We start from the raw sequence: 27474 nt of genomic DNA, 5'->3' as shown, positions 1-27474 counted from the left end.
AAATGGACCTCAGATAAGGGCCTTTGGAGACAGCATTTTAAGCCAGGACCAAATATTCTGACCACTTACCCTCTCTAGGCAGACTGATGATCAGGGATGGGGACGCTGGCCCCAAACTCTAAACCAGACTTCCTCCCAAACCCACCCCTGCCCAGCCATGCAGGGTAAAGGCCATAGATACCAAAAGGGGGCGGCAGTGTTTGCTGGGCTTGTGGGATGCCAGGATGGAGAGTCAGGGCAGGGATGGGCCAACAGCATTGCCAGTTTGACAGCAGCCTTGGGCTCCCCATGATGGCTTTTTGAACCTGACAACTCTGCCCTCAAGGCCACTGTTGGCCCTGTTGAGAGCATCTGCTCATGTTTCTGGTTACAAGGTTCAGGGACCAGTAGGTAAAATATCTGCCTTGAGGGCTTGGGCATTTGGTGAGATGACTGGCTGCCACACCCTCCATCCCACGGGAGTCACCTTGTCCTCCCTAGGCTCTAGAGCCACACAGACCAGGGATCAGGCCCAGCTCTGCACTGAGCAGCAGCAGGACCTTGGGTGAGCTACTCTAAGCCTCTGAACCTCCACTTGCTCACCTGTAAAATGGGGATGATATAGTCCCTGCACATGAGAGGACTTGTGCAAGGGCAACTCCAGTACCTAGGAGATGGGAGGGCTCAAAACGTCCCGGCTGTGATCACTATGACTACTGTGTCTCATCCATACAAAGACACCCATTTTCCTGCATTTTGACTTCTTCAAAATCGAGGTGCATTTGACATCAGCAATGTAAATTGGCAGCTTCTTTTTCCGAATTGGGGGTAAATAAGTGGGGCCTCTTGGAACTGACGGCGACCTAATTATCCCCCACCCGAAAAGGCAGACAGATCCACGCCCACCCCAGGGCCTTACAAGCCCTATCTTCCCATCCCCGCCGAGGCTCTGGGCACTCACAACTCTGTGTCCTCCAGGGCCGGCGGGCGCTCCAGCGCCTGCCTTCGCCTCCGCACGGCCCCCATGATCTTCTTGCGGGGTCCCAGGGGGACGCTAATGCTGCGGAGGTCGAGGTCCGAGCACAGCATGAGCGCCTCGAGGTCGATCTTCTCCTGCCGCAGGATGGAGGTGAAGTCCTCCATGTGCAGGGAGGCCAGGAACGTCTCCAGCGGGCTCGTCTCGGGCTCCAGGTCCTCATCCAGGCCCAAGTCCAGCTCGTCCCAGGGCAGCTCCTCCCCGCAGCTGCGATCCTGCAGGCTGTTGGCACTGCCCAGGCTGTCGTCGTCGAGGCTGGGGGAGCTCTGAAGCCGACCCCGCGGCGTGCCCGCGCCGTCCAGGGCCGCGTCCTCGCGACCCAGGCCGTGCAGCCCGCTGCTCAGGTAGTTCCTGCGGAACACCATGGTGCCCAGGCCCGGGCGGGTAAACAGGGAGTCGTGGCCTGAGTCGGTGCTGACCTCCGAGCGCGCAGGCTCGGCCGCCAGTGTGGCACGGGAGACGCTGTCCTCGTCGGAGAGGAACATGTCCCGGAGCGGGGCGCGGCCCCACTCCTTGGGGTTGGCGTAGGTGCCCTGGCGCACAAACATCACGTCACTGCCCAGCTGCAGGCCCGAGAGCGAGCGCACGCTCTTGCGGCCGTCCTCGGAGATCTTGAAGGTGCCTTCGCCGCCCTGCTTGCGCCGCTCCAGCTTCTTCTGGATCTTGGTCTTGCCCTTGGCGGTGCCGTGCAGCGTGGCCTGCGAGTAGGGCAGGTGGCTGCCGAGCGCCAGATGCTGCAGCCGGCGGCTCAGGGTGCTGGACGTGAGGCTGGAGAAGCTGAGCGCGTCCGAGCGCTCGGCCAGCTCGCGCCGGTAGCGCCGTTCCATGCGCTCGTGGTGCTTGCGCTGCATCTTGGCGCACTCGCGGATGCGCCGCTCCGCCTCGCGGAAGGCCTTGTCCTTCAGCTTGCCCACCAGCTTGGGGTTGAGGCTGCTCTGCTTGGCCGCGATGGAGTCCAGGTAGCGCACGCACTCCAGGTGGCCCTTCATGGCCGCCATGTCCAGCGGCGTGTGGAGGTCGTTATCCAGGCACCAGATGTTGGCCCCGAAGGACACCAGGAAGGAGAGGCAGTGCAGGTGGCCATTGGAAGCTGCCAGGTGCAGGGGCGTGTTGCCCCAGATGTCACACTTGTCCGGGTCACCCCTGCAGGGAGGACACGCGGGGAGGGGTGATGAGCCATCGCAAGCTCAGGCAGGCAGTCGGCAGCGGCTGCCGGTGGCGGGGAGCGCCCAGCCTGGATGAGCTTCCCCACAGGCACACCAGAGGGACTCGACGGCCTGAGATCTCTCCTCTGACTCCGCGAGACACGCAGCCCGGAGCCACCGGACGCAGCTCGAGCGAGCCCAGGGTTAAAGATGGCTCCGGGCTCGCAGTGGGTGGGGCGACAGAGAAGGCGGGGCCGGGGCGGGGCCTTCCCCAAGAGAACTGAGGGCTGGGAATCTCAGGGGATAAATATTTAATGCCCAGAGAGAAAGGAGTGAATTATTCATGGGGCCCGGCGGGGAGCTGGTCCAGAGAGGTGGTGGGCCAGGGCCGAGTCTGGGTCTCTAGGCAGGCACGGCGGCGAGTGTGGCTGCCTGTGCAGGAGTGACCGAAAAAGAGGACGAGAGGGTTGTGTGTGCTGGGCCTGAGCCCTGGGGGAGTGTGTGAGGGTGCACGCCTGCATGTCGCCGGGCACGGCCACGTCTGCAGGGAGCAGGGCCAGGCCTGGCAAGGCCGCGTGTGAGAGCAGGTGTCGGGTCTTGGCCTGGGCCAGGAGGGGAGCATGGGGGCAGCCAGGACTGGAGGGGAGGGGAAGGGCAGCCTGCAGCCTGGGCCCAGCTGCCCTCCCCTCCCGGGGCGGCCCCATCTTTGGGAGCCCTGTGAGGCGGCTGGCTCGGGCAGGTCCGAGGGACCCATGCAGCCCCCTCCAACACCCTCCGCGCCAGACTGTGCCCCCCTTGGGCACCCTCGCCCTGGCTCCTCCAAGCTTGCCCCTCCCTCAGGGACCTAGCTCAGGCCCTCTGCCCCACTCTAATGAGGAGGCCACCCCGCAGGGCTGAAGGAAGAATCACTTCATTGTCTCAACAGCTCCTGCCCACACTCCCCAGCCCCCCACCCCCGCATTCCCCTCCCCACTTCCCTTACTGGTCTTCAAGTCCTTCGAGACAGGAGCTACTGGGCATCTGGCCCACACCCCATCAAGCGCCAACCCTCACCCTCTGTAGGAGCTGGGGTGTTTGGTGCACCAAGGGGGGCCCCCTAGTCCCCTCCTCCCACGAATCTCTCCAAGGGGGGAGCAGGATGGCAGATCACTGTGTGCCCTCTTCGCGTGGATAGCGGCCAGTCTCGGCGTCTTGGAACATGGTTCAGCTGCCTGATCTTAGGGGCTGCTTCCACCTGTTGCTGGGCCCGGGGAGCAGCTGTGGAGGGAGGGCAAAGGGGGGTTCCCCACCTACCCCATGCTCAAACCACAGGCCAGCTCCTGGCACCAGGCCAGCTGGGCCCCTTTCCCTCCACCATGATTTCCCAGGGCCTGAGATGTTCACGTTAACCCTCCTGGGGCATCTCGTACATCCCTTTTCCTTGTCCAGGCCGCCGTGGTCCCCAGGTCAACCTGACTTCTCTTTATTAAACCGCTGGGGCTGGCAAGCTGTCCACAGGGTCATTCAGCCGTAGGGAGCCCATGTCAGTGGCCCTGGACGCCACGTTCCTCAGCTGCTACTTCCGAACCCCTTCCCTGGCCCTGACACCTGGATTCAATGCCCACTCCTCCCCCCAGACAACTCCAAAGGGAGGGTGATGGAGCCCGTGGTGGGGGAGGGGCACAGAGGGAGTTAATGGGGTGGCTGAACCGAGTGACATTTGGTACTGTGGACAGTGCCCGCAAATCCCAGGAATGAGCAGGGAGAGAGCTGTGTGAAATCCAGTGTGTGGGGAGGTGTGGGCGCCGGCTGGACCCCTTGGACCACAGGCTGGGGGTGGGCAGTGAAGAGCTTCTCCTTTACCAGCCCCCCTTCCGGCCCCTCTGAGGCGTCTGCTCTTTCTCTCCCAGTCTCACTATGCCCTTCACTCTTGCTTCCTGGTGCTACCCACCCAGGAGATCCCTCCCACCTTCTCCTCACTCTGAAGCCCCTCCCACAATCATGGACCCCCAAGGCCCAGTCCCTCTCCTCCTAGCCCCACATCCAGGTCACAAATGTCACAGGCCTCCGTTTGTTTCCTCCTCCCACGACTGCCAATCTCCAAGGTTCCACCTTAGGGTCTGTCCTAGGGAAGAGGGTGGCTCAGCAGAGGGTGGGGGGGGGGAGATGCCATGGAGTTGGGGGGTGGCGTCTCAGGGGCCTAGAGCGGCCCTGAGACTCTCAGTCCTCCCCGGCGGGGCTTGGGCGGGGACAGGGGGGTGCTCACCCTCGACTCACGATGAGGCGCAGTGACTCCAGGTTGCCGTGGTAAGCAGCCCAGAGGGTGGGGGTCATGCCATCCTCGTCGGGGGCGTTCAGCTCCTTCCTGGTGGCCTCCTTGAGGAGTTCCAGGTAGCCGTCCCGAGCCGCCCGGTGGTACTGGTCGTTCATGGCGCCTGACTTGGACGGGGCGGGCAGGGGACCCGGGGAAATGCCCCCCGCGGGGGAGGGCGGCGGGGTTAGAGCTGAGGCATGGGGTTGGGGGAGGGGGCCGGGCAGGGGCCGAGGCCGCCAGCCCCCGCCGCCGCAGACAGAGGATGCGGAGCGCCAGAGCCGCCGCTACTCGGACATCTGAGCCGCTCAGCCGGCGGGGAAGGTTGGGGGAGGATCTCCCGCTGCCCAGAGGGCCGCCCCGGGCTGCCCCTGGGTCCTAAACTCCCTGCTCCCGAGCACACCGGGCCCAGCCTCTCTCCAAAAGTGCCCATCCCAGCGTCCCGCCCCGTGAGGCCCGGTCTGGGGACAATCCGAGGTCTGTCTTCACTAGAGCCGCGGCGCTGCGGCCCCCGATGTCTCTAAGCGTCAAGGGAACGGGCCAAGGGCTGGAGAGGGATGTCTGAGGGCAGTCCTGACCCCTTGGACAATGGGCCTAAGAGGGTTATGCGGACCGACAGCCAGACCGTCAGCGATCGGGACACGGCTGTCCCGGCTGCCACAGTCTCGCGCGAGGTGGGCCAGCCGCGCTCCAGCAGGAGGCGCTAGAAGACTGGCCGAGAACTTCGTACGCAAGTCCGACTCGGCAGCATCCAGCGCAGCAGGAACCAGGGGAAGGGACAGCGGAAGAGGGAACTTCGATCACTGTGAGGGTGTCGGGGAAGGGGCATTAGGGTCCCGATCTTGGGGCAGCAACAGAGGAGCACAAAGGTACAGGGCCGCGGGGGCTGGGAGGGCGTCGGGGTGCCTGCGGGCCCTTGGGGGGGCGTCTCTTGAGCGTCAGCTCTCAGGGCTCTGGGCGTCAGGAGAGCGGGGCGCCAGGGCGCGCTGGGCGCCGGGGGCGGGGTGCCCGCTGGGTGCCGCAGTGCCGGGCCGCGCCCGAGGCTGGCTGCGCCGAGGTGACAGGGCGGCGGGGGAGGGGGCGCCTCTTAACGGGTAAATATAAATCTCACCTTGTCTGCCTCCGCACGCTCTTCCCTAAATTCAGCCCGGGAAAAAGATGGATCATGTGAGTGAGACTGAGAGGTTTATGGAGCTGAGCTCCCGCGGCTGTAAATCATCCTGCCCTCCCCGGTATAAAGCGCCCGTCCATCCCGGCGTTAGAGAGAGGACGCACTCGCCGCCCCCTGACCCCCAGCTCAGCGCGGGCTCCCGGCCCAGCCAGGTGGGTGCCCCTGGCTAGCCGGCCGACGGATTTGGGGAGTGGGAACCTTGGACGGGGTCCGACGGGGCTGCAGCCGTTTCTCTTTTCCTCCCGTCGAGCGCGAGACCGGCACAGTCGGCTTTTCTCTTCCCCTTCCCAGCGCTTCCTTCACCACCCGCAGCCCCCGCCCCTCGGGTCCCCAAATCTAGGGATAAGATGGAGGAAGGAGAGCCCTCGAGGCTGACCTGGGGTCCTGTCCGCTCCTCCCCGACAGTGACCCCTCCAACCTCCTCCAGTCGCCTCTGCCATGTCCGAGGAGCCGCCCACGGGCCCCAAGGAGAGCCCGCCGGCACCGCGGGCAGCCCGCCGCGAGGTGTGGAAGAAGGGCGGCCGCCTGCTGTCCGTGCTGCTGGCCGTGAACGTGCTGCTCCTCGCCTGCACGCTCATCAGCGGCGGCGCCTTCAACAAGGTGGCGGTGTATGACACCGACGTGTTCGCCCTGCTCACCACCATGATGCTGCTGGCTGTGCTCTGGATCCTCTTCTACCTCCTTCGCACCGTGCGCTGCCCCGACACCGACGCCATCCCCCACCGGGACGCGCACGCGGGCCCCATCTGGCTCCGAGGTGCCAGGGGAGGTGTGGGCGGAGGTGGGGTGGCCCAGGCGGGGAGCTGGAGGCTGGGGCTCCCGCAGGAATTGCTGGGTGCCCTTCGAGGTAGACCGGTGAGAAGTCCCCACCCCCCAAGGCTAGATGTGTCTGAGAGTGAGGTGGGCTGTGACTGAGGGAGAAGAGAAAGGGAAAGAGTCCTGGAAGAGGGATGAAGAGAGGGATGGAATGGAACTTCTCTGCCCTTCCTAAAGATTGAAAGAGGGTAGCCATGGGAGAGACTTTGATGGAGAGCAGAAAACAGATGACAGCTGCAGTTGAAAGAGCCTCTCTAGGGCCCTTCCCTTTATCTATGCAGCCCCAAAGGGATGGGGGCTCAATAGGACATCCATCCATCCACCCACTCAATCACACACTCATCCTTCCATCCACCCATTCACCATCCACCTGTCCTTCCATCCATCCTTCCATCCACCCATTCACCATCCACCTGTCCTTCCATCCATCCTTCCATCCACCCATTCATCATCCACCTATCCTTCCATCCATCCTTCCATCCATCTTCTCACTTACCCCATTCATCCATCCATCCACCCAATCATCCAACTCTTTGGCCGTCCATCCTCAAATCTGTAATCATTTTCTCCTGCCTCTCTGATCCACCCCCCACCCCTCATTCCCAGGTGGGCTGGTGCTGTTTGGGATCTGCACTCTCGTCATGGATGTCTTCAAGACCGGCTACTACTCCAGTTCCTTTGAGTGCCAGTCAGCCATCAAAATCCTGTACCCTCTGACCCAGGCCGTGTTTGTCATTGTCCAGGTGGGTGGGAGGAGTGTCCCTGAGTGTGGTGGAAAAGAGCCAACACGGGGCTTGGAGTTAGGCGATCTGAGCTCCACTCCGCTTCTACGCTGCGCAATCGATTAGGGTGGGGATAGGACTGTAGTGCAGATCACATGAGTCCATAAATCTGGAAGCACTTGGTAATGAAGTAATATGCAAATGTGAGTGCCTACTTAGGGGCCCTGCGATTTCATTTCAACTTAAGCAGTGCCAGTAGTTAACACCTAGGAGGTGTCAGTTGTGGCAGCTGCTCTGTCTCCTGGAACCTGACCTGCCCTCCTTGGGTGCCCATAGAGGGCATCAGTCTCAGCTCAGCGTCCTGCTGTGGGCATGGCCAGTTTGGCCCCAGCCATGTTCCCTATATTCTGTATTTTTTCAGGAAATAGGGTATCCTGTATATGGGATTTTTCAAACAAGTTCACGTTTTTATTTGTTGCATGAATAACACTTGAAAAGATCTTCTGATTGAGCTGAGGCAGGACTGGTCTTACGTGGGACCCGAACCCTCCCCAGCCCAGAATGACCACGTGTATGGTTCCCTCTCTTGAAACATCACCCCTACTGCCCAGGTTTCCACAATTTAACACGTTTATGACTTTGGCATTTATATAGTTTTAATTTTACATTTTATGACTTTAAAGAATACTCAGGCAAAATGGACATACAGACACCCCAACATCAATAAACACCACAGCAAGGATTTGTGGGCAGCCAGGTGAGAGCGAGGACTTGCAGGGCAACAAAGAATGAGGGTGAGGCAGGGATACTGCCAGAGAGAGCTGAGAAGTCCCTTAGATTCTTTCTGAGGCTGGCCTCGCTCCCAGGAATAAATAACTAGGCAGTCAAAACTCCACCCTACAAAGAAACAGAAAACAAACACCAAGCCCAGAGAGTTTACAGGTGGCATTTTGCAAACTTTTAAAGAACAGAGAACTATTTTGTACAAATCGCTCCAGAGAATAGAAAGAGAGAAAAGCTCACATCTCACTTTGTAAAGCTGAAATAAACTCGATCACGTAGTAAGAGGGCTCTTGAGGTGGTAAGAACATAGTGCTGGGCATGGACCCGGGCGCTCCGGCTTGAGCCCGTCTGCAGAGTAGATGACCCCACCACTCTCTCTCAACACAGACTTATTTTCTCTGCATCTCCGCTAAAGACTGTGTTCACACCCACCTGGACCTGACTCGGTGAGTGCCTGCTCCATGTCCGTGGCTCAATGTCCGTGCCCAGGGGCTGGGCTCACCTGGCATAAGATGAGCGCTTCCCAACCTGGGGCATGGGTCCTCCTTCTGCCCCCAGGTGGGGTTTCAGCCAAGCCCCCCTGGCTTTGTCGGCCTGATTTCCACCACCCTCTGCTGGGGGTATGGGGGATGTGCTTGGTGAGATGGCGTGCTGAACCCCATGACACCCCCAGCCCTCTTTTGGGAGGCATCTCAGCCAGGCTAAGTGTTCCTTCCAAACTCAGCTTCCCTGTTCACACAGGGGTCTGCCTGCTTTCTTGCTTCTCAGCACCATCTCCCAGGAGAGCATCCCCAGCTCTCCACCACGCCGGGGACCCAACATGAGCCAAAGACTCTCACTGGCCTCTTTGCTCTCCCTCCCCAAACAGATGTGGTCTCATGTTCACACTCACCACCAACCTGGCCATCTGGATGGCAGCCGTGGTGGACGAATCGGTGCACCAGGCCCATTCCCTCAGCAGTTCTCACGGCAACACCAGCCATACCCGCCGCGTTCTGGACGGTGAGTGCTCACTTCAGACTAACCCTGGTCCCGTGGCAGCCAGGCCTCGGGCTGGGTGCTTTGTGGGCTTGTAGAGGGCACGGAGGCAAAGGTGGAGGCCAGGGACCTCCTCCTGCTCCAGGCTATGCCTCTGGAGAAGTTTAGATGTGGGTGACCCAGGAGGAAGAGTGTAGGGGAGCATTTTTTCATCCTGGACAGTACAGCCTTGGTCCCACTATCCAGGTCTCCATCCCACCAAAGAAGGGATTCATGCTCCAGGAAGAAAGGGCAAGAGTGATCAAGGTAGAAAGAGGGGAAGGGAGGCAGGGTGGCTCAATGGTGGAAGCGTGGGATCAGAAGGGAGTGCCTGACAAGGAGGAGAAGGTAGAAGTAATAATCGCGATAACAACAGTGACAATTCACTGAGCTCTATATGTCAGGCACTGTGCCAAGTGTCTTAAGCACCATCTTACTTAACCCTTGCAACCTCCCTATGAGATGGGTACTATTAGTATTCCCATGTTATGGATGCAGAAACTAAGGCATAGAGAGGTTAAGTAGCTTACCCGAGGTCACAGAGCTTGAAATTGGAGAACTAGGGTTGAGATCCATCTTTGCTTTGAACCAATATGCTATGCTGAAGAAGAATGAGCCCACAGTCCCCCTGGTCCTGGTTCTCTGGACTTCTCTAGCCCCCTCTCCCCCCCGCCACCAGCCAGGATCAGACTAGATGACCAAGTCCACGTGGACCTTGCCTGAATACACACGCACACCCAGTATGGGAGGGTCCAGGAATGGAAAGCATGGATCCAGGCCTACAGGAGATCCCAGCCCAGCGGAACTGAAAAGGGCCACTCTCCACATACAGAGGGTTCCTGAGGATGGTTAAACCCAGCCCAGGGAGGTGGGCGACCTTATGTGCTAGGGCTGCACGACCCTACATGCAGAGAGGTACCTGCCTCAGGGGTGAGAGTCACGTCATTTGTGTCAGCTCTGCCATCACAAGCCACTTTCTCTGAGTGAGGCTCAGTTCCTTCTTCTGCAAAACCAGCTGAGATAGTTCTGGGGATCAAAAGAGCTGTCTGCCAAGGCCCGAGGAATCTTACAGAGCAGAGCACACTCTGGATGCAGGATGAGATTCCTATCAGTATGGTACAAACCGAAGTGACAGGAGGTCACGGTTGAGACCTGGGCACAGCAGCTGCTTTCTGGCTGAAGCAGATGCTGGGGAGAGCTGCGAGGCAGCTTGAATTTTAAGGGTTGCCAAGCAGGCCACCTTCTATTAGGACCAGAGCCTTGCCTATCTTGGGCAGCCAGGGGTCATTACTGGTGGGGAAGGGTTGGGAGTGTTTTTCTGCAGGAATGGGACAGGATGAAGCGGGCAACTCTGCAGTTCAGATTTTATTTTTCTTAATCGAGTCCTGGCTAGGGTTTACCGGTGTGTCCCACAGTTTCTGGCACGTAGTAGGTGCTCAATAAATACCTGTGGCATGAACAAACGTGCCAGGCCCTGTGTAGGCATTTGGAACATGGTGGTGACGGATAGCAGCCCTGCCCTTCTAAAGGTCACAGTCTAGGGGTGAGGTTCTTCAGGTGGGGGCCTCCAGGAAGGTGGGAGGGCAGTGCAGCTCCGCATCCCCCTCTCCACAGTGGCGCGTGCGGGCAGCCCAGTCGGAGAAGTCTGCTCCTGCAACACGGCCGTCTGCCAGATCTTCCAGCAGGGCTACTTCTACCTGTACCCCTTCAACATCGAGTACAGCCTCTTTGCTTCCACCATGCTCTACGTCATGTGGAAGAACGTGGGCAGGCTGCTGGCCTCCTCTGCCCATGGCCACAGCCACACACCGTCCCTGCTCAGCCTCTTCCGGGAGACCTTTTTTGCCGGCCCGATCCTGGGCCTGATGCTCTTTGTGGTGGGGCTGGCCGTCTTCATCGTCTACGAGGTCCAAGTGAGTGGGGAGAGAGGCCGCGCCCAGCAGGCCCTGGTCATCTACTACGGCTTCAACATCGTCTGTCTGGGGCTCATGACCTTGGTCAGCCTGAGTGGCTCAGTCATCTACCGTTTTGACCGCCGGGCCATGGACCACCGTAAGAACCCCACGCGCAGCCTGGACGTGGCTCTGCTGGTGGGTGCCGCCCTGGGCCAGTACGCCATCTCCTACTACTCTATCGTGGCTGCAGTGGCGGGCACACCCAGGGAGCTGCTGGCGGGGCTCAGCCTGGCCCACGCTCTGCTCGTGATTGCCCAGCACACCTTCCAGAACATTTTCATCGTTGAGAGCCTCCACCGGGCTCCCCCCGGGGCTGAGCCTCATGGTACTCCCCCCAAGGAGCCCTGCCACGGCCTCACCTTTGCCAGCCTGGACACCCTCCACACCTTGCCTGCCTTCCCACCCACCCCCAGGCTGGTTGGCCCCAGCCCAGCAGGACCTCAGGGAGCAGTGAGCATCATCTCGGCCCCCAGGGGCCACTGGAGATGCCGGTGCTTGAAGGACATTTCTCTGTTTCTCCTGCTCTGCAACATCATCGTGAGTAACTGGGCAGACAAGGGGGTGGGCTGAGGGGAAGAGAAGGCCGAGGAAAGATGCTCTTTCAGGTTTGTTCACTTGGCCCTCTCTGTCTTGCCCCCAGCCCACTCGAGCGTCATCTGGCTCTCTAGGAAAGGAGCAGGTTCAGGGAGAGTCAGGTGCAGCCCCGGGGGCGAACAGCAGCTCAGGGCGCACAGGGAGAATGAGATCCCGGCATTCTGGCATCTAGGCAGAGCTGGAGGGGTCTTAGGGAATGCTGACGTGCAGGCTGGGAGGAGGCGAGACGGAGCTGAGTGGGGGCCCTTGCTCCTGGGTGGGAGGTGTGACTTTTCCCGGGACCTTGTGACCAGCCTGCTTCTTAGAATAATCGGAGCAGCGACAGGAAGTGGCAGAGACCAGCATAAGCGTGAGGGGTCTGTCAGCAGAGTACAGTGGTGGGCTGGCTGGGAGGGAGGCATCCACAGCAGTCGCCCCCTCCCCGGCGATTCAGCAAAGCCCCTTTCCAAGAGAAACTCCTCTGTATAGCAGCAGACTTCACCCAATACAAATATACACCCTGTACGAGAACACTCTTTGTGAAGGTGCATCCCAACAGAGAAATACTCCTAGTGTAGCTCCAACCTAACAGAGAAAGGCCCCAGTGTAGATATAATCCCCAGGAGGGAAATCTCTAACAGAGAAACATGGAGCCCTGTGAGTACATCCGAAAGAGAGAGCACACCTCAGTGAAGTTTTGCTCAATGTAAAGTCAGTCCTTTTAGCTATAACCTCTGATAGAAAAATACCCCTAATATAGAAAACAGCCTTAATGTGGGTATATCCCAATATAGAACACATCCCCAGAGGGATTCCACCCCAGTGGGGTCTACATGAAATACACGCCCTAATTGAGGTGCATCCTTGGTGAAGTCCCCACTGCCAATATTGCCCCTCCTACAGGTAACCTATTTAAAAAAAAAAAAAGAGTCGTCACCCATCTCTGACCTACCAGTAGAAGCAATAAAGCTCAAATCCTCCTCCTGTCTTGGGCCACTTTTGGTGCGGCCCCCAGCCTTGGCACCCCCTCACCTTCTCCCAAGGCCGAGCCTACAGGCTGGGAGTCACTTGGGAGGCCGCTTTTGCTCCAGGTGTCTGAGCCTGGATCCACTCTGAGGGCATCATCTCCAACTCCTTCATTTTATAGGATAGAAGCAGGCTCAGATTTGGGCTGTGCTGTGCCCAAGGATGTGATACATTTGCGGTGGGGGGAGGGGCGTTACCTAGAAGCCTTTATTCTTTGCCTCACACCCCATATGTGAACTATCTGAGCTCATAGCCAGGGATGAAGCAGGATTCCAGCTTCAACCTCCTCCCAGACCCGGGAAGGGGGTGGGGTGCTGGGCCAGAGCTGGAGAGCAGAGCTCATAGAGGGCCGGGCTGGGGGAGCCTTCTGGCAGGATCCGGAACCCCTGCCCTGGGCCTGTGTGATTCTACCATCACCACCCTGCACACATCTCTCCAGGAGAGAGCTACTGATTTAGCCATTTATTCCAAATTCTCACAGCATCTATTGAGACTTCTTCTCCCCTTCCCCAGTCCCACAAGTGGGCCATTCTGAGGGTGGGAGATGTGATCACAGGCGGAGCCCTAGGCTGGGGGGGTAGGCAGGTTCAGTTGGGCACATTTATTGAGCTCCTTAGTGAGTGCCAGGCCCTGCCCAAGATGCTGGAGGTCCCCACTCAGCAACACCCAGCCCTCGCTGTCCACAAAACCAGAGGGCTGGGACCCCCATCCTGCCCCCACCCCACCCAGCAAAGCCCACGGAAAAGCCCAAAGCCCACGAGTCCGGGCCAGGTCCTGACACCCCTTTGTCCCCACAGCTGTGGATCATGCCCGCCTTCGGGGCCCGCCCTCACTTCAGCAACACCGTGGAGGTGGACTTCTATGGCTACTCCCTCTGGGCAGCCATCGTCAACATCTGCCTGCCCTTCGGCATCTTCTACCGCATGCATGCTGTCTCCAGCCTGCTGGAGGTCTACATACTGTCCTGAAGCCCCACTAGAGACATGGGGAGGAGGGGCTCAGCTCATGCACCCACCCAGAGACCCCCGGGGAATGAACCCCAGGCTGGCAGTCACTATGCCACGTAACTACCCATTCCCCCGCCAGCCCCAGAGTGGAATTTTCACAGAAGTTATTTTTCCAGGATAGTTTTTAAATCACAATCAGGACATGCATATCCCTGGAGCATGGAGCAAGCGGGGGAGGAGGACCTCTCCCTGCACCCTTTCTAGGATCAGGCAAGATCTGGAAGTGTCCTAGGCTCTAGCTCCACCCCTACCCCAGCCCCGTGTCCTGGCCAGTGCTGTCGCCTGGAGCTGGAAACCAATAAACCTGATGTTCTCCCTGCCCCACCCTGTGACCACTTCGTGTCCAGCAGCCACATCTAAGATGATCACAGGAGGGGGTCTTGGGGTCGGAGCTGCAAGGGCCCCTGGAGATATTCAGGTCTCAGGCTTTTCTGTGGGTTAGCCAAGTCTGAGTCACAGACTAGTTACAGACTCGTACCTGGGTGGCTGGGAGGGGCTGGGCGGAGTACCCAGGCTGCCACCTTCCTCTTCGCTTTATCCTCAAGTGACATATACATTTTTTAATGTATTCCATGACACATGAAAGGTTAGGAAGGACTCACCTAATCCAACTACGATTTTACAAAGAAGAAAACTGAGGCCCAGAGAGGTAAAGTGACTTGCCCACAGTCACACAGCGAAAGGGAGCCAGTACCTTTCTACTAAGAATAATAATTTTCAAACTTTCTTCATGCATCAGAGCTTTTGTTTTCCCCTCAAATGAAACATTTCAGGAACGCAACTTCAATTCATAGGCTGTTATAATTTATAACAGGGCTGTTATAGCTAAACAGGGCTTGGGTGGCACAGATTCTCACCCCCTGGGCCTCCTCTTACCCACAACCCCACTCCCTGCGGTCCCTGAGGTTCCTTTCCAAAGCCCTCTGGCTTCTACTCTACAAGAGATACAGAGACGGGGCGACTGTGAAGCTGGGGAGATCCTGGCAGGGCAGAGGGTGTGGGATGTCACTGTTTTCCCAGCCCTTCGACCCTCTCCGGAGCCCCTCAATAAAATGGTTTGATCCAAAAGAAGGTGGGGAGGGGGGATATAGAGATGGACTCAGAGAGACTGAGGAAGTCAGACGGTGCAGAGAGAGATTGAAAAGGAGGCACCAACAGCTAGAAGGGGAGGCGGAATTGGTGGCCAGCGAGTCAGGTGAAGGGGCACAGGCTGGGGTGGGGCCTGGGGTGGGAGGAGATGGCATTTTGTGCGGGAGTGTGGGATCAGCCGCACCTGGAGCACAGGGCACTTTAGAGGAAAATGTGCCAGGACCCCACCAGCAGGATGAGGTGGGCAGGTCTCAAGAGGCTGCAGGAAGAACTGAGGAGGGCCGCAGGGGGCGCCTCCTGCCGTGTCAGAACCGGGTCTCTTTGGCCCCAAGTTCACGTTTGCCTTAGGGAGAGAGAGCTTGCGGCAGGGCCGGGCCTGGTGCTACGTGGGGTACAAGAGAAGGTGACCCCGGATCTGTGGGGGAGGGTCCATTCCCTGCTGGGCCGCCAGAGGCAAGTGTGGCCTGAACCCTACACGGCCTCTATTGCGGCCTAAGGACATTGCACCCCGACCTACCCCGGAAGCGGGCCTGCTCGTGGGTCCCCTGACCCAGCGCCCCGCGCCTGCACCGCCTCCGGCCCCGCCCGCCTGTCCAGCCGCCTCGCTATTGGCTGAGCTGCCCGGGGAGACCCCGGCGGGGTAATTAACGAAGGATTAATGAGAGCCCCAAAGTCAACAGAAAAATCAATGGGCCGCGGAGCCCGAGAGGCGGCTGCGCAGTCCCGCGGAGGCAGGGCGTCGGGGGCATTGGTCCGGCCCAGGGGCCTCACCCGGGCAGACGATCCGCGCTGCGGTGGTCAGCCGGCGGCGATGCCTGCCCAGGCCTCAGGTAAGGCTCCCCGGCGGCGCCGTTAGGGCCGGGAGCGCCCTCTGACCCCTGGAGGAACATTCCCGAGAGCCCACCCTCGACACTCACACCTACTCCGCTCCCAAAGCGAGGGTCAGAGACCGGGGGCTGCAGGGACTGGGGCGGGAGGGCGAGATGACGGGAGGAAGGTCAACCCTTGGTGACCCGAACGGCGGCCCCCCTCTGCCCCCACCCCGGCTCCGCACCCCGTCTCCTTTCCGCGGGCGGGGGGCGCGCAGGGGTCAGCAGGGCACCCCCCGCCTTAGCTGGGTCCGAGCGCGCACAGCGGAAAGGGGGCGCCGAAGCCGGGAAGAAGCTAAAAGCCCGCACGGCTGGAAAAAGGGGTGTGGGGCTGGGTTGCTGGGATGCCCAGTCAGAGGCACCCGTGTGGTGCCTGTCCCAGGCCTCGCAGTCCCTCGAGTGGCTCGGAAAGAAATCCCGTAGCTCCGCGACCAGTGCTCAGCAGCATCCGTCGGATCCGGCCAGGCGCCGCGCCCCGACGGCTCTGCAGCTTTCATCACTGGCTCTAATCGCGACCCACAAACCAGTTTGGTGTCCGGGCCCTCCCCTGAACTGGCGTCGCGAGGACGGGCGAGCCAGAGGGTGGCGGATTCCTCCTTGTCACTCAGGGAGCCCTCACCCTCTTCCCACGACCCCTGCTTGCGCATCCCCGCACCCTTCCCAGCGGAGGACCCAATCCTCCACTTTGAGCGCTCCCTCTAGCGGCCGATGGAGGGTTGGACCCGGGGGTGGGGGCGGGGAAGATAGTCAAGGTGAGGACCCTGGAGGACAGGACCTTGTCCTCCAGCGTCCTCTCTAGGCCTGCAGTCCAATCAAAACCTGGCCCTGTAATTCACCAATAATCCCGACCCTTCCGGCCTCTCCAGGACCTGGACAGAACAGGAAGGAAATGCATAAACAGCTAACACTGAGAGCGTTCTCTATGCCAGGCATGTCTCTACATGCATTTACATGTGTTAAATCATTTAATTTTGAAAAATCCCCATCAGGTAGGTATTATGACTTAACTCCTTCATTTACTCATTCAAGAACTCTTTATTGAACACCTACTATGTAACAGGTACTATTCTATAGTCGTGTATCTGTTTACAGATGAGGAAACTGAAGCACCGAGAGTCTAAGTAGCTTGACCAACATCACACAGGTAGTAAGTGCCAGAATTCGGCACTAGGCTATCCTCCTGCCTTGGGGTAGATTCTGGGAAGGCGAGATGGGGCAGTCAGGTTTGGGAGAAAAGGAGCAGGGGGGTGTCCCTGTAAGCTTCAGATGTGCTCAACCTGGGTGGGGGAGCCTGGGAAGAAAGACAAAGATCATCTGGAAAGTCGCCTCCACTGGACCAGGATGCAAAGGGTTTGATGGGAAGGGTTTCTGTCCATGGCTCTGGTGCTGAAATTTCCCCAGAAAATGCCAGAGTCAGTCAGCTAACATTGGTTTAGTGTCCTGCCTGTGCCATATACGGGGGATGAGGTAAGCAGGAGCTGGTCGCTGCCCACCAGGCACACCCACAGCAGTGCACACCCGCTCTCGATAGATGTTAGGGCAAAGGGAGAAGTCTTCCCGGGAGAAGTCTTCCCAGGAGAAGCGCTTAAGATGGGTGGTGAGGATGGGCAAGAGCCGTTGGTGGAGGGTAGCAGGAGAGGCAGAAGGAAGAGCAGGCTCCAGGAGTGATGGAGGGGGCCTGAGACTACATGAGAAATGGGGAGGCCTCTGGCTGGGCCTGGATGAATGCGGGGAGCAGGTGCCTAGAGTGTGACAAGGGGGCTGGACAAGGAGGGGGCAGAACTGGAGCAAGAATGACGTGGAGGACTGGGAAGAGGGGAAGCATTGGTAGAATCTTTAAAAGAGTACCAAGTTTTATTATTCTATTTGCCCCAGAAGAGGACCTTAGGAGGTATAAATATTGGGCAGGTTGCACTTTGGAGAATGAGGGCCTGAAGAGGCTGCATTTTAGAGCCAAATGTGCTGAGGGTCTTCTGGTAGTTACACAGGGGGATAGTCTAAAGGTCAGAGTCCAAGGGGAGAGACAGAGCAAAGCTCAGCTAATTAAAATAGAGCATGAACACTGATGTGTATAAAATTGATGACTAATAAGAACCTGCTGTATAAAAAAAAAATAGGGGCTTCCCTGGTGGTGCAGTGGTTGAGAATCCGCCTGCCAATGCAGGGGACACTGGTTCGAGCCCTGGTCTGGGAGGATCCCACATGCCGCGGAGCAACTGGACCCGTGAGCCACAACTACTGAGCCTGCGCGTCTGGAGCCTGTGCTCCGCAACAGGAGAGGCCACGATAGTGAGAGGCCCGCGCACTGCGATGAAGAGTGGCCCCCGCTCGCCGCAACTAGAGAAAGCCCTCGCACAGAAACTAAGACCCAACGCAGCCAAAAATAAATAAATAAATAAATAAAAATAAAATAAAATTCAAAAATTTTTAAAAATAAATAAAATAAAATAAAATAGAGCATGATATGGGACTTCCCTGGTGGTCCAGTGGCTAAGGCTCCACACTCTGAATTCAGGAGACCCAGGTTCGATCCCTGGTCAGGGAACTAGATCCCACGTGCCGCAACTAAGAGTATGCGTGCCGCAATTAAAAAAAAAAAAAGATCCCCCATGCTGCAACTAAGGACCTGGCGCAGCCTAATTAATTAATTCATTAATTAAAAAAGAAGTAAACAAAAAAAATAACATAAAATAGAGCATGATAGGTGATGCTTCAGCAACAAGCATGGGTGCAGTGGGGGTACCAAGAGGGGCACCTAGTCCAGCCTTGGCGAAGGGGTTCAGGGGAGGCTTCCTAGAGGAGGTGGGGCTCCACTGAGTCCTGAGGGCACACCGCAGTCATCCAAGTGCCAAGTGGGTGGGCATGACGGGCAAAGGGTAGGGTGTGGGCAAAGACAGGGAAGTGAGCAAAAGCAGGAGCATTCTGGGAACTAGGCAACAGGATGGCATGGTCCATGGGCAAGGGAGTGGGGGTCTGAAGACAGGGCTGGAGAGGAAAGTTAAGGCCAGACCAGGAAGCAACAGCGGCTACCCTGCCTTGATCACCTTGTGTACCCCAAGCCCATACTAAACGTACACTGCCTTGTTTCATTCTGAAAGGCCATGCAGACCATGCTAGATAGTTTGGACTCTACAGTGAGGACAGTTGGTTGCCTTTGCAGGGGAAGGAGGGGAGAGGTACAGTGGGCAGGGAGACCAGTCCAGGAGAGAGACGAGGGAGCCGTGGACCAGGGTAGTGCTTGTGGTAAAGAAAAATCTCAGAGCAGTCCTTGAGCTGGAATGCACAGGGGTGAGGGGAGAGGCAAGGCAGACACGTGGTTCCCTGCTGGGAGACATGGGGATGGAGACTCCGCTTGCTGAGACAGTGAATTAGAAAGCAGGCCTCCTGCAGCCTGAACAATGGGGACAGTGTGCACTTAGGACCCTGAGCCCAGAGCACCAGGGATGCCAGGGCAGCAGCAGGACCAAGGGAGAGCACCTGGGACAGCAGGGGGTGGTGAAGGAACCTTCCCACCAGGACAGCACCCAGAACCAGTGGGGCATCCCTGCACTCCAGTGCAGCTTTATGAGTACTCAAAGGGCCCATGGGGGAAGTGTGCTGGACTCCAGGAAGGGGTCCTGAGCTGCAGGTATGGGGTGACCCAAGATCTGGGTCCAAGTGAAGGGTAACAAAGGGGTCGGCCTGAGTGAAAGCTTGGGGCAAGTGAGAAAGTAGCAGGAGACACTCAGGGAAAGAGAAGGGTCAGGATGGTGTTCCCCATGTTGAGCTGTACATTCATGAGACTTCAAGGAGTTGAGGGAGGGTACAGATGGAAGTCAGTTCTATCAAAGTCAAGGGCGTGGGACTTCCCTGGCAGTCCAGTGGTTAGGACTCTGCGCTTTCACTGACGAGGGCACGGGTTCAATCCCTGGTCAGGGAATTAAGATCCCACAAGCTGTGCGTCACAGCCAAAAAAAAGAAAGTCAAGGGCATGGCATTCATGCTCATCCCAATGTGTCCCATGCTCATGGCAGACATTGCCAATCAATCTCAGAACTTTTTCCTTAAGCCTTTAATGTGCTTTAAAATTAACTTTAATTACGTAAGTAATGTTTGTTTGTTTATTTTTTGGCTGCATTGTGTCTTCATTGCTGTACGTGGGCTTTCTCTAGTTGCAGAGAGCAGGGGCTACTCTTCGTTGAGGTGCGCCGGCTTCTCATTGCAGTGGCTTCTCTTGTTGAGGAGCACGGGCTCTAGGCACTCGGGCTTCAGTAGTTGTGGCACGCGGGCTCAGTAGTTGTTGGTCACGGGCTCTAGAGCACAGGCTCAGCAGTTGTGGCGCACGGGCTTAGTTGCTCCACGGCATGTGGGATCTTCCCGGACCAGGGCTCGAACCCGCGTCCCCTGAATTGGCAGGCGGATTCTTAACCACTGCGCCACCAGGGAAATCCCAGTAATGTGCTTTTTTTTTTAAAAAAAAAAAAAAAAAAAAAAGCTAGGGACTTCCCTGGTGGCACAGTGGTTAAGAATCCGCCTGCCAATGCAGGGCACGCGGGTTCGAGCCCTGGTCCGGGAAGATCCCACATGCCGCGGAGCAACTAAGCCCGTGCACCACAACTAATGAGCTTGCGCTCTAGAGCCCGCGAGCCACAACTACTGAAGCCCGCATGCCTAGAGCCCGTGCTCCACAACAAAGAGAAGCCACCACAATGAGAAGCCCGCACACCGCAACAAAGACCCAATGCAGCCAAAAATAAATAAATAAATAAATAAATTTTTTTAACAAACAAAAAAAAACTAGAACATTAAACCTCTCCCAATGCTAGTGCCCTCCTCCTTTCCCCAGAAGAAACTTCTATTGTGAACTTGATGGGTGTCTTCTAGATCTTTTAAAAGTAATTTTAGGGACTTCCCTGGCAGTCCAGTGCTTAAGACTTTGCCTTCCAATGCAGGGGGTGTGGGTTCGACCCCTAGTCAGGGAGCTAAGATCCCACATGCCCCGCAGCCAAAAAACCAAAAAACATAAAACAGAAGCAATATTGTAACAAGGTCAATAAAAAGACTTTTTTAAAAAGTAATTTTATATACACCCATATGTACCCAAAATAGAGTATTATCTCAGATCACAGCATTCTTTCCCACCAAGCCCACGCTCAGCCTCAGGATCCTTCTCAACCCAACACTCTAAGCAACCACTGCCCAACTAATCAGAGTCAGAACAAGTGAGGACACCTACTTGCTCTCCCTGACTTGAGGAGTGAATTTCCTTCCAGAAGACAGAGGGCACAAACTGCCTTTTGGTGGTGAAAAGTCACAGCCTTGGAAACTGCCCAGTGGCCAAGCACTGTGCAGATACCCCTGGCTGCCTTGACAGACATCATTATTCCACCTTAAGATCAAGCACTGATGCAGGAGGATAGGGGTGGGGGGAAGGTGATCCTCAAGCCAGTCGAAATAAACCCTATGTTTATGTGGAGCACAAAGGGCTTCCATATCCCCTGGTCTGTCTGAATCTTCTCGGGTCCTGTAAGGCAGATGGGGCAGCTGCTATTATTTCCAATGTCCTGACCAGAGAGGTTGCTTAGCTTGCCCTAGGTCCCACAGCGGTTAGAGGCAGAAGCGGAACTGAGCCCAGGACGGCTTGGCAGCCAACCAGAACCCTGTCTCCCTCCCCAGCCCCTACTGAGGCTCCACCCATGGCCTCTCCAGAAGCACAGGAGACTGGAGAGACCCCGGCCAAGGAGAACCAAGTGGCCATGGGTGCCGAGCAGACAAGGGCCCCCGCCTCGCCCCTCAAGAGGTCCTGGCTGGTGCGGCACTTCTCACTGCTGCTGCGCCGGGACCGGCAGGCCCAGAAGGCCGGGCAGCTCTTCTCGGGGCTCCTGGCCCTCAACATGGTGTTCCTGGGCGGAGCCTTCATCTGCAGCATGATCTTCAACAACGTGGCCATCACGCTGGGGGACGTGTGGATCCTGCTGGCCGCGCTGAAGGCCCTGGCCCTCCTTTGGCTTCTCTACTACACCACCAGGACCACCTGCCGGCCGCAAGCCGTGCTCCACCAGGACCTGCACGCAGGACCCGCCTGGGTGCGGGGTGAGTGTCGGGGCGCCTGGGTGGATGCAGAGGAGTGGGGAGGGAGGGCTCTTTCCAGGGGAGGTGCCAACGGCGCCCTGGCCCGGCCAGGCTCCCTGGTGCTCTTTGGCAGCTGCACCGTCTGCCTCAACGTCTTCCGCGTGGGCTACGGCATGAGCCACATCCACTGTAAGTCACAGCTGGAACTCATCTTCCCAGCCATCGAGATCATCTTCATCGGCATCCAGGTGACCCGCCTCTCGCACCCCCTCGCCGCATGCATACACACCCCAGCCTATGCCTAGAAACAGCCACGTCAGCAAATACCTACACGGCCCAGAGTATGTGCACACATACCACAGCGCCCCTCCACATGCCTGCCTCTGTGTGCCCACACCCATGCTACCTACATGTGTCAGCATCAGCACACACACTGTGTCACTGAAACGCCGGCACCTATGGATACATTTGCCTGTACGTACCCGTGTGTACCTAAATCTACATCCCCCGGATATACTGTGCTACTCTCCTTTTTTTTTTTAAATACAATTTATTTATTTATATTTTTGGTCGAGCGGCATGTGGAATCTTAGTTCCCTGACCAAGGGGCCCCCCCCTGTATTGGAAGCATGGAGTCTTAATCACTGGACCACCAGGGAAGCCCTACAGAGCTACTTTTTTTTTTTTAAAGAAGGGGTTTTTTTTTAATTAATTAATTAATTTATTTATTTTTGGCTGCATTGGGTCTTCGTTGCTGCGCACGGGCTTTCTCTAGTTGTGGCGAGCGGGGGCTACTGTTTGTTGCGGTGCACGGGCTTCTCATTGCGGTGGCTTCTCTTGCGGAGCACGGGCTCTAGGCGCGCGGGCTTCAGTAGTTGTGGCATATGGGCTCAGTAGTTGTGGCTCGCAGGCTCTAGAGCGCAGGCTCAGTGGTTGTGGCGCACGGGCTTAGTTGCTCTGCAGCATGTGGGATCTTCCTGGACCAGGACTCAAACCTGTGTCCCCTGCATTGGCAGGTGGATTCTTAATGCCACCTGGGAAGTCCCCAGAGCTACTCTTAATGAATCTCCAACTCCCTCCTGAGTTCCTGATCTGCAGGCATTGTGCTATGTGTTTTGTTTGCATCATCCTTTTTATTGCCCCAATAAGTAGGCATACCCCTGATAGACATTTTAGTCCTATTTTAGAGCTGAGGAGACTAAGGCTCAGAGATGTTTTTCCACTGGCCCAAGACCACACAGCGAGGAAACACTGGAGCCACGAATCCAACCCAGGCTTCCTCACTGTCCCTTCCACTGTAAATACACACATGCAACTGGAACACATGCCCCATAGTCCCACCACCAACCTTTGCCCCACCCCTAGCCCCTGGGCTCAAGGCCCTTTCTCTTTCAGACCTGGGTGCTCTGGAAACACTCTAAGGACTGCGTTCAGATCCAGACCAACTTCACTAGGTAAGATGCGGCACCTTCTCTCCTTCCAACAACTCCTGGGATACCCCTGTCCCCCACTCATGCTGGCCCCCCAACAGCTTCCCTGGACAGCGTGGCCCTGGGGCTATTGGTTAGTCTGGGAATGGGTCCCGGGTAGCCCCTAGGGCTGCCCCTCCTGAAGTTCTAATGGCAGATGGCATCTGGCTTTGGGAGAGAGTGGTCACCCCAAAGGCAGTGATGGTGAACGTGGGGCACCCGGGAAGCCGGCTAGGCTGTGTGGCAGAGTGTAGCACCTCCTCCAGGTGTGGCCTGATGCTGACGCTGGCCACGAATCTGCTGCTGTGGCTTCTGGCTGTCACCAACGACTCCATGCACCATGAGATCGAGACTGAGCTCAGCGCCCTCATGGATAAGTTCTCAGGTACAGAGGAGACCGTGACTGCCCCCCGATCCCTGAATGTACACACACGCACACACACACACACACACACACGTGCGTGCACGCTACACTCCCTCAAACAGGTGAGGCTCAATGACTCTGCAGAGTTGGGAGCAAGCTCTAGAGGCCAGATCACGACTAAACGGAAACTGACATTTGCCAATGGTACCCATCCTGCCCCCATTCTGGGCCTGCCCCATCAGGTGCTGGCACTCTGCAAGCCCGCTCCAGGCATCCATCTAGCCATCAGTAAGCTAACCACTAATCCTGGTTGAGCTATTCACTGATAAGTCCAGGTATGCACTCTACCCCTGGTATTTGCATTTTACTTGCAAGAAACTAAAAAGCCTTCAAGACTGAAAGGAATGTCTTCCTAACACAGTTGTAGGTACCTGGACATATAAGGAAGAACAGAAGATTCCTGGGCAGAAAGAACTCCCTGGATTGTTCCATGTACCCAGTGCCCTACCTGTCAGTCTGCCCTTAGAGGCCATGTCCCGTAAACCTACATGGGAACATTGCTGTCTGTGGGATTCAGCCACACCTGTATGTATACACCTCCCCCCGCCCCGGGTGGCATCACCATCCTGACCTGTGTACAGCCAAGCCTTCCCAGCAGACTCACGTATTCACACATCCATTGCATAAATCTCAGCACGCCTGTATACCGTGGGCATTCTTTATGCTCCAGATCCATTTTTCAGAAGACCTGTGCGAGGAGAATTTTCGGCAAATGACATCATGGATTGTTTATTATTAAACAATTCAAGCATACAGATGAGTAGAAGGACAGGACATACCCATCACCTAGATGTAATAATTATTAACATTTTGCCATATTTATTCCAATATTTTTGCTGAATTACTTACGTTACAGAAATACTGGCATTTCATCTCAGAATATTTCAGTATGCATGTCTTTAAAATAATGTATTTCCCTACATTAGCACAATGCCATTGTAATTTCTAACAAAATGCCTTAACATCATCTCCATCCTCTGTATCAATCTATATTCGACTTTCTCCAATCAGCCCATGAAATGTCTTTTAAAGATGGTTTGTTCAAACATGCAGTACATTTGGTGGCTCAGTTAAGTCTCTTTTCCCCTAATGACATTGAGATTTGTCAGGTTGCTTCCTCGAGGTGGCATTTGACTTGTTCCCAAATCCCCTGCTTTTCCTAGAAACAGGAAGTATGGACCAAAGTGTTGATTAGATTTGGGTTAAGCATTTTGGACACCAACATTCCACAGCGGATACTGTGTGCTTTGCAGGGCACCTCATCACAAGGCAAGATGTCTGCCCCACAGGGGATGCTGCTGATGGTCCAGGTGTATCAGCCAGATCCTCCCAGTATAAGGTTACAGGCTTCCCCTTGTGCTCAGCAAGTAATCTGTAGAGGTGACATTTGGCACCAAAGACATCATGTGTCAAATGCTCTGCCTAAGCTTGGCACCTGAGGTCTAGAATCCCTTTGTCAAGGAATGACCATCCTGGGGACTTCCCTGGCGGTCCAGTGGTTAAGACTCCACGCTTCCACTGCAGGGGGCACGGATTCGATCCCTGGTCAGGGAACTAAGGTCCCGCAAAAAAAAAAAAAAAAAAAAAGAATGACCATCCTGTGATTTCTGACTTCTCTCTCCTTCTGACGTCTCTGTCTTGGCCTCAGTTTCCACATCTGTAAAATGGGTGGCTGGGTCCCTTCCACCTCCTGCCATAATCCAGGAGGTGAACAGATTGATTTGTGCATCTGGTTTCCTCAGAGCAAGGCCCACCTGAACGTCTGTCCCCTCCTGCCCTGCCCCCTCCCAGGCAACACCACCAACACCTGTCTGTGCCTCAATGTCACCATGTGTGAGGTCTTCCAGAAGGGCTACCTGATGCTCTACCCCTTCAGCACCGAGTACTCCCTCATCTGCTGTGGCATGCTCTTCGTCATGTGGAAGAACGTGGGCCGCCGCCTGGCACCCCACCCGGGCTCCCACCCCAGCACCCCGCCCTTCCACCTGCACGGGGCCATCTTAGGACCCCTGCTGGGCCTGCTGGTCCTGGTGGCAGGCACGTGCGTCTTCGTGCTCTTCCAGATCCAAGCAAGTGGCCCTGCCATCGCGCGCCAGTACTTCATCATCTACTACGCCTTCTATGCAGCCGCACTGCCCACCATGAGCCTGGCGTGCCTGGCGGGCACGGCCATCCATGGGCTGGAGGAGCGAGAGCTAGACACGCTCAAGAACCCCACCCGCAGCCTGGACGTGGTGCTGCTGATGGGCGCGGCGCTGGGCCAGATGGGCATCTCCTACTTCTCCATCGTGGCCATCGTGGCCACTCGCCCCCACGAGCTACTCAATCACCTCATCCTGGCCTATTCGCTGCTGCTCATCCTGCAGCACATAGCCCAGAACCTCTTCATCATCGAGGGCCTGCACCGGCGCCCGCTCTGGGAGACAGCTCCTGAGAGCCTGGCGGGGAAGTGGGAGGCTGAGCCTCCCCGCAGGGGCTCCCTGCTGGAGCTGGGCCAGGACCTGCGGCAGGCGTCGCTGGCCTACATCCACTCCTACAGCCACCTCAACTGGAAGCGGCGGGCCCTCAAGGAGATCTCACTCTTCCTCATCCTCTGCAATATCACAGTGAGTGGCGGGGCCGGGAGGCATGGGAGTGGAGCTGGCAAGGAGGCCCCAGAAAGCCTCACTCAGGAAGGAATGGATCAAGGTGCATTCATGGTGCATTGACTGTCCCGAGGGCGACTGGCTTGTCCCTTTGATTGTCAAGGACACAGGCCCCTTTCCAACTAGCTTGATGCTGCTTGAGAGTAGGGAGTGTCCCCCAGCTCCCTGCCAGGTGCCTGGCATGAATGAATGTGCCAAGCATGTAGCTAAGTGCTATTTACAAACATACATATAGGATTTCTACCCTCGGGGAGCTTACTGCTTAGCTGAGGAGACACAGGGGGACCAGTTAGAGAATTACCAAATAATTAATTGTCCACTGACTTGAGTCAAAGGAAGAGATCAGAAGGTGCCTGTTTTTCTAAAGAATCTCTAGGGGGAGGTATTGACAATGACTGCTCAGTGCCCGGCAGCTGCTAAGTTCCAAGTCCACCTTTCCGTGCATCTCTCTGAATCATCACACTAACTCCATGCAACAGGCACTATTACTGTCCCTATTTAACAGATGAGCAAACTGAGGCTTAGGCTGTTTGACCTGCCGTGTTCCCACAGCCTGCAAGTGGCAGTCCCGGGACAACTCCAGGTTGTTTTAGCCCATGCTGGTAATAGCTGTGCTGGAAACACCTCAGAGGGTGAAACCTCTGGTCCAGACAGAGCATCATAAGTAATAAATTGGCCCTAAAGTGTGGTCGGAGCTCAGAGAAGTAAGTGTGGGCCCAAGTGGCCAAGGAAGGCTTTGTGAAAGTTTGATCTGGGCCTTGAGAGGACAGGAGGCAGGGTCAGCGTGGAGCGGGCAGAGAGTCATGACAGCGGAAGAATGAACCCAGAGCAGAAAAAGGTGATGGAAATGAGGGCCCAGGGGAGCCCGGGTGGAGCAGGTTGTACCGTGGTGGTGGCAGCCTGGGGTCTCAGGATCCAGCTGGAGTTTAGGCTGGCCCCAGGCAGGCCAAGGAGGGGGCTGAGATCTTCTGTGGGATGGGGTGAGGGGGATATAGGGGGAGAGGGGCTGGTTCTGAAAGCCTAAGGGTGAGGGGCTGCTAGGGTGGGGGGTATGCTGGAGGAGCTGCAGGTTCTGGGGCCGCCCCTGAGCTGAGGGCCTTGGGGGATGGGAGAGCCCCTCCCCCACTCATCAACCTCCTCTCCCCCCCAGCTGTGGATGATGCCCGCTTTTGGCATACACCCGGAGTTTGAGAACGGGCTGGAGAAGGATTTCTATGGCTACCAGACATGGTTCACCATCGTCAACTTCGGCCTGCCTCTGGGGGTCTTCTACCGCATGCACTCTGTCGGGGTGCTGGTGGAGGTCTACTTGGGGGCCTGAGAGTGCCCAAGAAACCCACCCCCTGCACACCCCCAAAGTGCCAAGGCTGGGGAGAATGTAACCCAGATGCCCCATTCCAGGGGGAC

General features: G+C 57.0%; 3 protein-coding genes across 3 annotated transcripts; 2 read left to right on the top strand and 1 right to left on the bottom strand.

Annotated features, from left to right (window-relative positions):
- Positions 1–936: 936 nt before the first annotated feature.
- Positions 937–4661, bottom strand: USH1G (USH1 protein network component sans). The gene is made up of 2 exons (XM_061175120.1): positions 4406–4661; positions 937–2158 (listed from the first exon to the last, which is right to left on the bottom strand). Exons 1-2 carry the CDS (start codon positions 4567–4569, stop codon positions 937–939), a joined length of 1386 nt encoding a protein of 461 aa, XP_061031103.1. The 5' UTR covers positions 4570–4661.
- A 1398-nt stretch (positions 4662–6059) lies between these two features.
- OTOP2 (otopetrin 2) lies at positions 6060–13481 on the top strand. Its single transcript, XM_061176344.1, has 6 exons — positions 6060–6378; positions 7044–7180; positions 8330–8388; positions 8811–8944; positions 10574–11451; positions 13311–13481. Exons 1-6 carry the CDS (start codon positions 6060–6062, stop codon positions 13479–13481), a joined length of 1698 nt encoding a protein of 565 aa, XP_061032327.1.
- Positions 13482–16186: 2705 nt separating this feature from the next.
- On the top strand, positions 16187–27388 carry OTOP3 (otopetrin 3). Its single transcript, XM_061176959.1, has 7 exons — positions 16187–16193; positions 21053–21550; positions 21641–21777; positions 22925–22983; positions 23265–23383; positions 25214–26028; positions 27218–27388. Exons 1-7 carry the CDS (start codon positions 16187–16189, stop codon positions 27386–27388), a joined length of 1806 nt encoding a protein of 601 aa, XP_061032942.1.
- The last annotated feature ends 86 nt before the right edge of the window (positions 27389–27474 follow it).

The sequence above is a fragment of the Eubalaena glacialis genome, chromosome 19 (genome assembly GCF_028564815.1).
Source record: "Eubalaena glacialis isolate mEubGla1 chromosome 19, mEubGla1.1.hap2.+ XY, whole genome shotgun sequence".
NCBI lineage: Eukaryota > Metazoa > Chordata > Mammalia > Artiodactyla > Balaenidae > Eubalaena > Eubalaena glacialis.
The sequence above is the reverse complement of the archived record's forward strand: the minus strand, read 5'-3'. Positions and strand labels throughout refer to the sequence as shown.